Source organism: Babylonia areolata, chromosome 25, assembly GCF_041734735.1.
Source record: "Babylonia areolata isolate BAREFJ2019XMU chromosome 25, ASM4173473v1, whole genome shotgun sequence".
Classification (NCBI taxonomy): Eukaryota; Metazoa; Mollusca; class Gastropoda; order Neogastropoda; family Buccinidae; genus Babylonia; species Babylonia areolata.
In genome coordinates this window covers 2,026,805-2,040,000 of record NC_134900.1, presented here as the reverse complement: position 1 = coordinate 2,040,000, position 13,196 = coordinate 2,026,805, and the positions used below count along the sequence as shown (strand labels likewise).

At 37.0% G+C, this 13,196-nt stretch overlaps 1 protein-coding gene across 1 annotated transcript in view; it reads left to right on the top strand.

The window, feature by feature from the left end:
* The window catches only part of LOC143300068 (uncharacterized protein C3orf18-like), a 3,145-nt gene extending 1,960 nt beyond the window's left edge, over positions 1-1,185 (top strand). Inside the window, exons 3-4 of the mRNA XM_076613627.1 lie at positions 1-56; positions 621-1,185. The exon at positions 1-56 is cut by the window's left edge and continues 71 nt beyond it. Of these exons, the coding sequence (XP_076469742.1) occupies positions 1-56; positions 621-680 (116 nt within the window). The 3' untranslated portion in view covers positions 681-1,185. The remainder of the gene's footprint in view (positions 57-620) is intronic.
* Positions 1,186-13,196: the final 12,011 nt, after the last annotated feature.

Here is a 13,196-nt window from a genome sequence, read left to right as displayed (position 1 = left end):
AGGCTGATCTCTTGGAAGAGGAGCGACGCCAGCAGCAAGTTAGACTGCGAGTGGATGTGAGTCACTGTGCAGTGCAATGGTGATATGTAGATGTCTGTTTGTGCATGCATGTGTGTATGTGTGTGCATGTGTTTGTATATATGTGTCTATTCCATGTGATCATGTGTGAATGCACATGAATGTGTGCGAGTGTTGTCATGCTAGCATGCATGTACATATGTGTGTATGTGTGTTTCTCTGTGTGTGTGCGTGTGTGTGTGTGTGTGTGTGTGTGTGTTTTATAATTTGGTATTGCTATTGTAGTTATTGTCATTCTTATTTCAGCTGTGTTCTCTTCATTCGCTTGTGTTTTAGTTCTGAGGAATAAGAGGGAGACATTGACTATTTAAAAAAAAAAAAGTGCCGAAGACTGATAAGATTTACCATATATGTAATAAACATACAAAGCTATCTACATGAAAAGGCCCAATTCATTTTGCTCATGATAAATGTCAGTGATGTAGTGTGTGCATGTGTATGTTTTGTTTGGTATGAATGTGTGTCAAGAAAGACTCAGGTACACAACATTTCCAAGAAAATATTATCCATTTAACTCGTTCATCCTCACCATTTTCTCACAGGATGCGAGTCCTCCAGATTCTCCTTTGCTGAAATCCTCGGGATACCGTTCCATGAAGTGAGGAGAAGTGTTCACATCATCCAGAAATGGCATCATCCATGTGACAACTGAAGTGAAGAGCATCATTCCATACAGCACCAGAGATTTTTTTTTGTTTTTTTGTTATTTGACAGCATACTTCTTTGTGGTGAACGGGAAGGGTGACATCGTTTCATGGCCATACAAGAGGAAGAAGAACAACACAATTTCATCATGTCAACGGAAATTGTAATAGAAAATCATGACAGAAATGGACAGTCATTCAATGATAAGCAGAGAGCATTATTCCTTGATGTAGCAAATTGATTTCATCCAAGATACAGCAGATGGAACAATGATCATTCGTGATATATACAGTGGTTGGAACAGTATCATTCCAAGTTATCACAGCATCAGATCGTGCCATTGTGACAGAAAGATAGGTGTATCGTTGGATGCCAGTACAACATATTTGCATGTCATCACAGAGACAGACAGCACTATTCCATGATATTCCATATTTCTACAGTAAACATGGGCATTATCATTCCATGGCATGAAGAAGTGACAAATTTAGTCCATGGTGTGACAGAAATGGTTAGTGATATTTCAAGACATGAAAGATGTGCATAAGAGATGGACAACATCTTGGCACAATATAATAGAGACAGACTCCATCATTCCATGATAAGTCAGCATTCAGTGACATAATGATTGAGATGAACAAGGTCAGCAGATACAGAGGGTTGACAATGAGGTTATGTGTCAAACAAGAGATCTGTGGTCAACATGATAACATTGTCTCACTTCAAGACAGAAATGAACAACATCGTTCTTTGTGTTGTTATTAAGAGCAGAAGCAAATCCCACAAAGTGACAGAGTAGGAGAGTATCATTCCATGGTGTAAACCAATGGTGAGATAAAAAAAGAAAAGAAAAAAAGGTAACAACATTCCCTAATAGAACAAAATAAAAAGTAAAGAACATTCCCTAATAGAACAAAATAAAAAGTAAGAACATTCCCTGATAGAAGAGAAATGTCCACAACATTCCACTGTGTAACAGAAATGATAAAACATTCCTTGTTGTAACAAAAATGGACAGCATCATACCATGATGGATAGATACAACAGAAGAACAGTATGTCATGATATAACAGGAGTTGGACAGTGAAACAGCATTTGGCAACAAAGCTGAGCAATTCACTCTGGGCAGTAGTTAAGATGGATTGAATCACTTCATTCCTTGAACCCTGGGAGGGATAGAAGATAAACAAATAGTTGTCATTGATATCTGGATCAGCTGGGAGATAGATAGGGCCATTCTGTGTTGTTGTGGAGCTAGTACCAGCTATAAAGTAAGATGAACAACTTCACATCTTGCATCAGTGAAGATGAAGAATCTGAAGTGATACACTGAGTTTTTAACTGTAAGAAAAATCTTCACAAAATATGCATGCAGATGCAGTAGCATGTGAGCGCAACACACATATCTAAAATCATTTAATGTGGATAGACATTAGATTGAACATGCAAGCATGCATGTTCTCTCTCACATGCACACACACAAACACATTCATGCACAGCATACACAGACGTGTGCACACGCACACACACACACACACACACACACACACACTCACTCACTCACAATGTAATTAATCAGATTAGCTAAACCGTGATTTACATTTTCCAAAGTCAAGCTGCTCCATCACCCCATGCACGTAAATCAGATGTATGATGCTATTCCCACATCATTGTGGACACTTTTTTTTTTTTTTAACTCTCTGCACTAGTCAGATCAGAAACAAAGGGGGTTAAGGGGGAGGGCGGTGGGGGGGGGGGGGGCGACAAAATATGCTCATGCAGTATTGGACCAATGTGCGTAGAAATATCCTGGAAGCTAAGTCTCTATCAGCGTCATGAAATTAGAATCTCAGTAGGAATCTTCTTGGGGGGGAAATGATGTAGTTGATGCTTGTTCATAAATGTTTGTAGTTACTCTTTTGACACAACATATTTTTCTGTGTGAGATTTGGGCTGCTCTACAATGAGAGATCCACTCCCTTTTTTTTCTTTTCTTTTTTCTCTCCCTGCAAGTGTATTTGGTTTTTTTTTCTATGGAATTTTGCTTGGGACAACCCTTTTGTTGCTTTGGGTTCTTTTACATGTGCTAAATGCATGCTGCACATGGGACCGTGGTTTATCATCTCATCTGATGGCTCACATCCAGACTACCACTCAAGGGGAAGAAAATACCGGCGAGTGTGGAGATCAAACCTGTAAACTCAAGTTTAATTACACATACTTAACCGTGACCCACTAGTGCAGACTCCAGCAAGGGTCTGACATTCCTGTCCTGTGCAAACTACTATCCGCCTACGCAGAGAAAACGAAAGTAGCTACAGCCGATAACCTCCTGGAAGTAGGTAACCTCCTCTTTGCCCCCCTGACTTCAAGATTCTTTTCGCTTTCTTGGTGGATGTGTTGCCACAAGGCCAACTCTCCACACTCTGTCAGAAGGTTTGGACCCAGTAAAGAAACAGCTGTGTGTATCATAGCACATGCAGTGAGTGACACAAGCAGATGTGTACAGCAACAACATACGCAAAGATGAACGGCACTAACCTGTGTTGTGCAAAATATAAAAGCCAGATTGGCAGTGCCACTCCAAGCTGTGACACTGACGATCATGCACATCATTTCATACACTGAAGTGTTCGTGGGTTTGTTTGTTGTTGTTTTTTCAGTGATTTGTTTTGTTCCACCTTGAACCAAGTATGTACAAAGAATGATTCATGAAACAGTCTGGTATCCTTTTGTGCTGCAGTGATTTGCCCTGTTTATGCTGAATGTATCACGTGTCAGACATTGAGAAGAAACTTGCACCTGACCAGTTTGTACAGCAAGGTCTTCAGCTATTTGCATTGTACAATTTTCTTTCTTTTTCTTGTTCGTTGTTTTGGGGTTTTTTCCAACCAAAACCTGTGTGGAAGTTGTGTACCTTCCCCAAAACAAATGAACAAAAAGAAAGAATGAAAACTGGGGAAAAAGTTCCTCCCACCAAGAAAAAAAGATGGAGTTGTGGATTTTTTTTTTTTTTTTTTTTTTTTTGGTATGAGGGTCAAGTGTAAACTGACATCTTATGTCCCTACCTACTTCTTCATCCCCTGACTTTGTGAAGAGTCGCTGGGCCCTGAAGAACTGTTCACCAGATTTCTCCAGTCTCTGTCGGTTTGTGTGTGTGTGTGTGTGTCAAAGCCTAGGGCCCTATGAATGGTTCCCCCATCCATTCTGCAAATTAACACCAAAGCAGAGGGGTGGGGGAGGGGTTAGGGGTAGGGGAGAGAAAATATAGGGGTACACTAATTAAAAAAAAAAAAAATATATATATATATATATATGATTTTTTGAGAGCATTAAACAGAAAGATAAAGGCTTCCTGTGATTTATATTTTCTTCTTCTTTATCTCTTTTTTTGAATTTTTTATTTTTATTTTTATTTTTTGTTTTTTTGTGCTGTTCACTGACATAATGACATTTGATCTCATTTAACGTGTATTTAATGAAATGACCTGCTGACATCTCTCTTAGCAGAGCCACAACATTTTGCATTGCTTTTTTCTGGTCATGTTTTGATATGTAATGAAAAATATTTTGAAAATTGGTATCCTCCATTTTTCACTTTTTTTTTTTTTTTTTTCTTTTTTGGAAACTTTGAACCATCTTTCTAACCAACTTTGGCAAATACTTAATCAAAAGTGTTTATTCTTTAATCTATATAGCTGATCTTTGTGACACGATGTAGCTTTTCATTTGTGTGTATTTTTCTTTTCGTTGTTATCTTTACTGCTTTGACTTGGAAGGCAAGTGGAGTTAATTTGGGATGTAACTTTAATGTGATCTTGCACTTGTTACTCCATCCCCACCCACTTTTTCAATCAAAATTAAGTCTGTATTTCCCTTTTTTTTTCTTTTTTTTCTTCAAAATACTGTTGCTGGCTGTTTCTGATGGCTTCCACTCTATCATTCATCCCCCAATTTTTTGTTCTTGTTGTTGTTGTTGTTGTTTTGGTTTTCTTCTTGTTGTTGTTGTTTTTTGGGGAGCGGGGCTCATACTGTGTGTGTTCCTCCTTCTCTCTTGTTCATCTTATTTTCTGCTGTCGTTTATATTGTATGAGCAACATGTTTGATCCCTTCTGATGATGCCTTGCCATCTGCTGCGCTAGTGCTAATGATCAGTGTGATCATCTAACAATCAGTGTTGTTAAGATAGGTCACATTCTTTGCTTCTGTGCAATATTTGCTGTTTGTGAGTTAACTAGTGCTCTTGCAGACACAAGTTCCTGTTTTTGATTTAATTGGTAAAGTAAGATCATGATGCACAAGAAGTGCAATAAACTTGTAGTTTTTGTTATTGTGCCATGTGTAATTGTTTTTTCAGAAAACAAACATTGGATGTTCTCATTTATTTTAGAAGAGAGATTTTAACACATTCAACCCCAGGGAGTTTCTACTGTCTCGCAGCAGGTTCACCTAGCATATTGAGGCAGAAAAATGGTCAAACTATAGGGTAGGTATGGGTAATTGCGAACAGCATGTAATTGCGAACGATTCGCATATCGCCCCACTTCGAAGCATTCTTAACGGTTGGATTTCACAAGTTAACGTCTGCTTAGACTTTTTTTCAATACCTTAATGAATGTCCATTTGCAATAACCAGTCAAACAAAGGCTATTTCTGGTTATTTCCATGCTCTTTCTTCTCTTTACGCACCACTGTCAACTATGGTTACAAACGTGCTGTCAAAATCCTAAAATGAAAGGAAACAAGTTGTAGGACTTGAACTTTGACACATTTTAAAATAGTTGATTTGATCGGATTTGTTGAATGCGCATTACCAGTGCTGGGAGAATTTAAGAAAGCATATTGGTGACAGATCAGAGCGTCAGTTTTGACATGAATCTGCAAAATAGTGCCGTTTGCAATTAGACCATAGGATATTTTGATGTGAGTCTATTTGCTAACGATCCTGCACAGTTACTGAGCACTCTCAAAAGGTGTGTTTGTGAGTGGTGTGGGATATCTGTGTTTGAATGTCTGTTTGTGTGCATGTGTGATCAAAACTAATGATACAACAGTCTGGTGCAATGTTCCAATAATGTTATGTCTAATGGGTTAAAGAACTGCTTCTGTTTAATTGTATACATGTACCTAAAGCCATCGTTCTCAATTAGACTTGCCCGTTCGACAAAATGTTGAAAAGAATGAGTAGACGAACATTTCTTGGTGCAACCAGTCGGAGAAAACCTTCAAAAACAAAAGAACTATGTTTGACCATCGTACAGCATTATTTTTACAGTACACACGTTGAGCTGATCGCTTCATAATTAGGCATACATACCTTACTTAAATCGACAAGTTTTGCCTCCAAATTGACATGTGATGGGACACAGTCAGAAATACTGTGAAAGTTAGTTCCCTTTGTTTGTGGTTTGTGCATTGGAGGAACATGTACACCGCTTTCATGAAATAAATTTTAATGCCAGAGCAATACTCGGGCCAGGGCTGAATGAATCAAGGGCAAATTCTAGATTTGTTTTTTTGTTTGCCTGAACTTGTGATGAAAAGAGTTACAACAACAGCCCTTATAAGGTGGTGGAAAAGATTGGAACATGGTTTCAGTTCCACTTCCAAGGAGGCGTCAGAGCAAGTGGGCTGATCCATACACTCTACACCACACATATCTGCTTCAGAAAGAAAAGAGGAGGGGGCAGGGGAGGGTTGGGATGCTTGACCTTTTGCATAGACCCAGTAAAAACATACAGGCTAAGACAACCAAAATACACCAAGGCCATTCACACTCGGTGAAAAGGACTCTAGCAGTCAAAATGAACCAAAAACAAACACCATAGACTGATCTGAAGTAAAGATATTCACTGCTAAAAATTAGAAGTTTCACCACCACCACCCCAAATAGGAAAAATGTCGTGTATAAAGTTGCCGTATCACAACAAGTGGTCCCAGACCAGAACAAAAATATAGAATTGTTACAGAATTCAAAGCTGAACAGGAAGGGTTTTTTTTCCATATTGTAAACTTTCTCATTTTTTATTGTTATGGTTTTGGCTATAAAGAATCTGCAATGGGGTGTTATTTGATTTTTTTACTTTGTTCTTCTAATCTTTCTTTTTTCTTTTAATCTCTATCAATTCGATCATGTCTGAGTTAAAGTGAATTTCTTGATTACCAGTAACTTTGAAATCCAAAAAGACAATGTGCACCATATTTTTGAAAGCTAGGTTCACGGCAGAGAAGGGTTTTGTCCTTTTTGTGTGTGGCAGCTGATGTTGTGCAGTGTTCTGATCATTTTATCGTGGACGTCAGTTCAAATACTTGATGTGGTTGTGTTGCTAACATTTCAGTTGGTAATTTAGGTGTATGTTGATGGTGTGCCTATAAATGGCTGTCGATGGATAGTTTGTACGTCTATAGTAAATTAGAGGATTGTTGATAGTGTGCCTATAAATGGCTGTTGATGGATAGTTTGTACGTCTATAGTAAATTAGAGGATTGTTGATGGTGTGGGTACAACTCCTGAAAGATTGTGCATGGTACAATTACTGAATTGCTGCTGAGAATGAGTTATGGCTTGATGGAAATGATCATTCTTGTAATGAATGGAGAATTGAGTTGGTCAGTCCTTATATGGCCCTGTTTGGTCAGTTGGACTATAAGTAACAATGTCAGTGTCATGTGAAGAATGAATATAGTTTGATCAATGTGTTAAGTAGTGGAAATAACAACTGAACTTGTTGAGACTTTATAAAGATTGTTCATTACAGGATGTGGTTACACAAGGATTTTCTGTTTGTGGGTGAGATGGATTGGGAAAGTAAGGGAAAATAAAGATTATTCATATGTGTACAATGGACACGGTTGTTGGGGATAGGGCAAGAACACCACAAAATTTGGTGTGCTTGTTGTATAGTGAGTACTGAAGCATGTGTAAAGTGTAAATCAAAAAATGATAGTTAGTCTGTACTTAATTAACAGAAGAGACCTGTAAGTAGAGATCAAGTTATGTGTTCCTTGTCCTGTATCTGTGGGCCTGTACTTGCATTACAAAGCAGACTAGCAGACTTAGCTCCCTTCATTAAAAGAAGTTTTCAATACAAACCTGTTCTGGTGCACTAAGAAATAATGTCCGAGACACAAAATCTGCAGTCTCTGTGAGTAGACGCACACATTGCGATGACTCTATGTGGGATGAGATATGTTAAACTTGAGTATTTTTTCTGTAAAGTGTTGCACAATGCATGGAAACGCAGAATCTGGTCACCTCATCTGTTGGTTTTGTTCCCCTCCTCGGTGTATAGTCTGTTTCTGGTTTCTTTTATACCAGACTGCCATGAAAATCATTGGTATCGTGTTTGGAGGGCTGTGTCTATGATGCATATACAGTTCAAGCTGTAAGTTGCTTAATATGAGGAATTTTCATACAAGTAGAGGAGAGTATAATATGAAGAATTTTCGAGGAGAGCAGTTTGAATTGGTTGTCCCTGATCATCGTGTTATATATATATATATATATATATATGTATGTATGTATGTAAATATATATTATTCATGTGCATAGATTAGCTGTTGAAACTAAGTCCCTCAGTAGGAATTGACTTGGAAGTTAAGTTTGTGTGCTTGTTGAAAAAAAAAAAGGAATCCTTGGAGATATAATTTTTAAGTTTAAAAAAAAAAAGAGAGAGAAAGGTTTGTGCTGGTTGGAAAAAAAAGATGAAATGGACCCACTTAGCTATAATTTTTTCTCTTGTTTGAATTTTTGCAGACTTGAGAAACATGTTTCTCTTGCTCTTTCTGATTACATCCCATGTCAGTGTTTGTTTCAGGGGGGAGAAACACCGAAATAGGTGCACTCCTTGACCCAAGACATGTTTATTGTACAGTTTTGTCAAACTTTGGCTAGTCACATTGTATTGTGATCATGTAAGTGAAATATTTGTATTGAAAAACCAAAAAAAAGTTTTTGCATGTCATTTACCTTTAATGTGATTAAAAATAAAAAAATTTAAAAGAGAGAAAGAGAACAATATGAGTGACTTTGTAACTTGCCCCTCCGATATCAAAACTATTTAATTTCAGTGTGATTCCCTTGTCTTATCCTCATGGTGGATATTCCAGCATAGTATTCTTTTGTTTGTACAATGGTTCATCTTCTCTGGAATTTTAGTTGTTTTTACAGCTTTATACATTTTTGTTCATTATTCTGCGTTTTGGTGCAGCTTTTTTTGTTGTTGTTGCCATTGATATTCTCAAAGACCCGTTTTGGTCAAACTGATTTTGCATTTGTGTATTCTGTATAGAATTAAGTTCTCTTTTTTTTTTGCAACTTCTTTCTTTATATATATATATATATATATTTATTTGTTTGGTTTTTTTAAATCATATAAATATATATGTGTGTCATTGCATATCATTTTCATGGCAATAGCTTTCCAAGTTGTGAAAAGATATTGTACCTGTATGATGGTTCTTTGTGACCTGTGAATTTTTTAAGGGTACTTTCAGCACATTCATCAAGCTGACTTTTTTCCATAAAGGACCAATTTCAAGCATGACAATCAAAATATCGGTTCATCTGTTTTGATTTTTGTGCAAAGATGGATGTTTACGAAGTCCCCCTTCCCCCTCCCCCACCTACCCCCTGAAGGAATGAACTATGATGTTAAACTAAGTGGTGCAATGAAAATTTTTTTTTTTTTTTTTATACATAAACAAACTTTATCGCAGGCACCACCCCCTTCCCTGGAGATACTAGGAGCTCTTTCAGCTATAAATAGTATCCCCACCTGGAAATTCTTTGCCAGAAATTTGCTCTTTCCTATCACTTTCTTTCTCTCTGGCATCTTTCTTTTCATATTTTCTGCTGTGTTGGTCCTTTCACCTGTGTGTGTGTAAGTGTGTGTGTGTGTGTGTTTAGAAAGTCTTGAACATTTCTAGTCTTTATCCGGACTTGAAAATACAGTTTTCTTATTATGTTTTATTCTTTTTTTTCTTAGGACATAGGTCAGCTGCCTGTTGGCGTTTTATAATTTTGTGTGTCTATTATTTTATATAAGTTTATGTATTATAATTATGTTACTGTTCAAGTAAATATAATTCTTTAATCCTCAGGTGAAACAGTTGATGGAATGATCGATGTCAGAGGCAATGTGACTACTTTCCCTCCCCTCTCCCACCTCTCTCTCTCCCTCCCTCAGACCTTTTACTGGCTCAAACCTGTCTAAGAGAGATATTTATTAAAAAATAAAAAGTGAAAAGGCACAGTCAAAGGAACTGGTGTGATTTGGACAGCCATTAGATCAATTCAACAGACTCTAAGGACAGTTAATTTTCTGGTATTTGATGAAAGTCAGGAGAGAAAAATCCTGTTTTTGCTGTAAATTTGTGCAATATTTTGGAGTGTTATTGCAAGAATTGTTTTGCGATTAGATAATTTGTTTGTTTTTTGTTGTTTTTTAAATTTTATTTTAGTGACTGAAAATGTTGAAGTGTTGAAGCCCAGCTTCAAGAAAATTGTACGGATAATACTATTACTATTCTTTTTCCCAGTGTATTTTTGCACGATTTTTTGTTCCCAGTGGGGTTTTTTTTATTTTTTTTTTTTAATTACATTGTAACCAAGGTCATATTTTCACTTTATTTTTTTTCTTTTTCACAAAATCCACCAGAATTAATCTTTTGAGAATTTTGATGTCGAGGTGAGCGCATGTGGAGTTTTCTAAATACACGCAGGTGTTTGTTTACTTTTAGAAGAACTCGCTAAATCTACTGTGCCATGACTCAACAGCACTGCAGTTTAAGAAAGTTTCATGTTAAAATCTGCTGTGTGGTAACTCCTCCCACCCATCTTTTTCCCGTCATACGACTGTTGAAGTATATGGTATTGTCAAATACCCATGTATAATAAATACTTTATTCCTACATTTACATCATCTTTGTTTTAGTATCTATTTTATTCATCTCGTAATCATCAAAATGTTGGTTTGCAAATCCCTTTTATTTTTCCTTTCTCATATCACAGGATAACTGTTCAACTTTGTGATGTGTTCATCTCTGTGCTGCCATCTATTGATGCAGAAATTGGGTGTTGTTTTTTTAACATTTTTTATGAAAATTTGACACTATGGTAGACCTACAGTAATGGTGATAAACTGTTATTCAGGAAAAAAAATATCATAAAATTGAAGGTAGTTGAAGGAAAGTGGGGTGCTGCATTGGTACCGAGAAGGGAGGTAATATATACTAAAAGTGGTCACTCGCTGCAGTCACTTAGGATTTCTCCACCAAAGAGTAGTAGTATTTTACACAAGACAGGGGTAACACCCCAGCTGGTGTCTGCACCAGTGGGTCACAGTATGTTAGATTAAACATAATTTTTGGAAAATATCTTCCTTTCCTTTTCATTTCTGAAAGAAGTCTTCTGTTTCAGCGGTAGGACAGTTCTAAATGTGTGTGAAGTGGAAATGCTTCCTATGCAGCGGTAACAACACTTAAGAATCTGCTGTAATGCTTTTGTTTATCTCATTCATTATCAGATTTTAGAATCTGCTCTGGGTTAAAGATATTAAAAAAAGAAATAAAAAAAAACTGATTACCTGTTCTTCCTGATAAAAGAAAAGTAGTAACGCTGCTGGGGGGAGGGGGAGGACTTTAAACAGAAAATTCCATTTTTGCAAGATTCTGATTCATATTACAGGTAACAATGTTTCATCACTCAGAAACTGGTATCTTACAATGTATAGAAAGAGAATTCTTCAAAGAATTTGTGACAGATGGTGACAATACATGCTTAACTTCCAAAATAAACCTCCATGCCATATTTTGATTTGACAGCATACTGATTTCCCAGGTTTTATTTTTATCTCTCTCTTTTTCCTATATATTTATATACTCCTTTATCTTATTTTCTGAAAACATACCAACTCCACAAGTCAATTAAAAAAAAAAAAGAAAGAAAGAAAAAAAAAGTAATTATGTTTGTTTTTTCATGAAACATTTGTACCTTTTCCGTTTTACTTGTTTCTCATATTTCTGTAATCCCTGCAAATGATGCTCCTAGTTTGTTTTTTGTTCTTTCTTTGGGGTGGGGTGGGGGGGGGGGGTTCTTTAAGCCTGTGTTCATATCATCCAGCATTGTTGTCAGCTGATACAAGTGTACAGAGTTGTTGTGTGTTTTTTGGTGTGTGTGTTTTTTTTTTTTTACGTGATTTCAGGTGTGACATTTTTTTCACTGTACTGGCTGACCATTGTGTTGGATCACTGGCTACTGAAGAAAAGAACCAGATCTTTTGATCACAAACATCTTGCTTTAAAATGGGTTGTGGTTTAGAAAATGCCAACTTTTATGTCTCAAAGTATGATTTTTGAGTGTTTGTATCAATATATACATTGGTACTGGGTGGTGGTGGTTTTTTCTGTTGTGATTCATCTGTCTCAAGGTAATTTTCACCACAGAGAACTATGATTCCATCACTGTGAAATCATTATTGTTGGATAAACATGGTGATTTCACAGAGAACTATGATCCCATCAGTGTATGATCATTATCTTGTGATAAACTTGAAGTATTTTCCCCACCAAAGTATGTGTTTGATCAATAAAAAAGAAAAAAGAAAAGAACCTGATAAAAATATTTCATGCACATGAAAGAGAGAAAGTATGGTGAGAATGTAACTAAGAAGTCGATTGTAAGGGAAATGTGAGAGAGTGAGTGTGCGTGAGAAGTGAGCATGTGTGAAACATTGCATTCTCTATTCAAACACTCCCTCATGACAACCACGAAAGAGAAGAAAAAACAACCAAAAAAACCCCAACAACAACTGAATTTTTCCTATTTCAACATCATTCCATTCCGAGTCCCTGTGCCAGACAGTGACCAAGCCTCACACAGATCCAAGTGAATATGAAACTTGGTCACCGGTATCTTTTTTTTTTTTTTTAATCACAACATATTTCTCTGTGTGAAATTCGGGCTGCTCTCCTCAGGGAGAGCGCGTCGCTACACTACAGCGCCACCCATTTTTTTTGGTATTTTTTCTTGCGTGCAGTTTTTTATTTGTTTTTCCTATCTTCACCGAAGTGGTTTCATGACGACTTCATTTGCAGCCACATTTTCACAGATACTCTTTTGCGTATCAGCTGAAAAAATGGGAATCAACAAAAAGAGTGGAGTGATGGCCTAGAGGTAACACACCGCCCAAGAAGCAAGAGAATCTGAGCGCGCTGGTTTGAATCACGGCTCAGCCGCCGATATTTTCTCCCCCTCCACTAGACCTTGAGTGGTAGTCTGGACGCTAGTCATTCGGATGAGACGATAAACCGAGGTCCCGTATGCAGCATGCACTCAGCGCACGTAAAAGAACCCACGGCAACAAAAGGGTTGTTCCTGGCAAGATTCTGTAGAAAAATCCACTTTCACAGAAAAAAAAAAGAAGATAAAACTGCACGCAGGAAAAAATACAAAAAAATGGGTGGCACTGTAG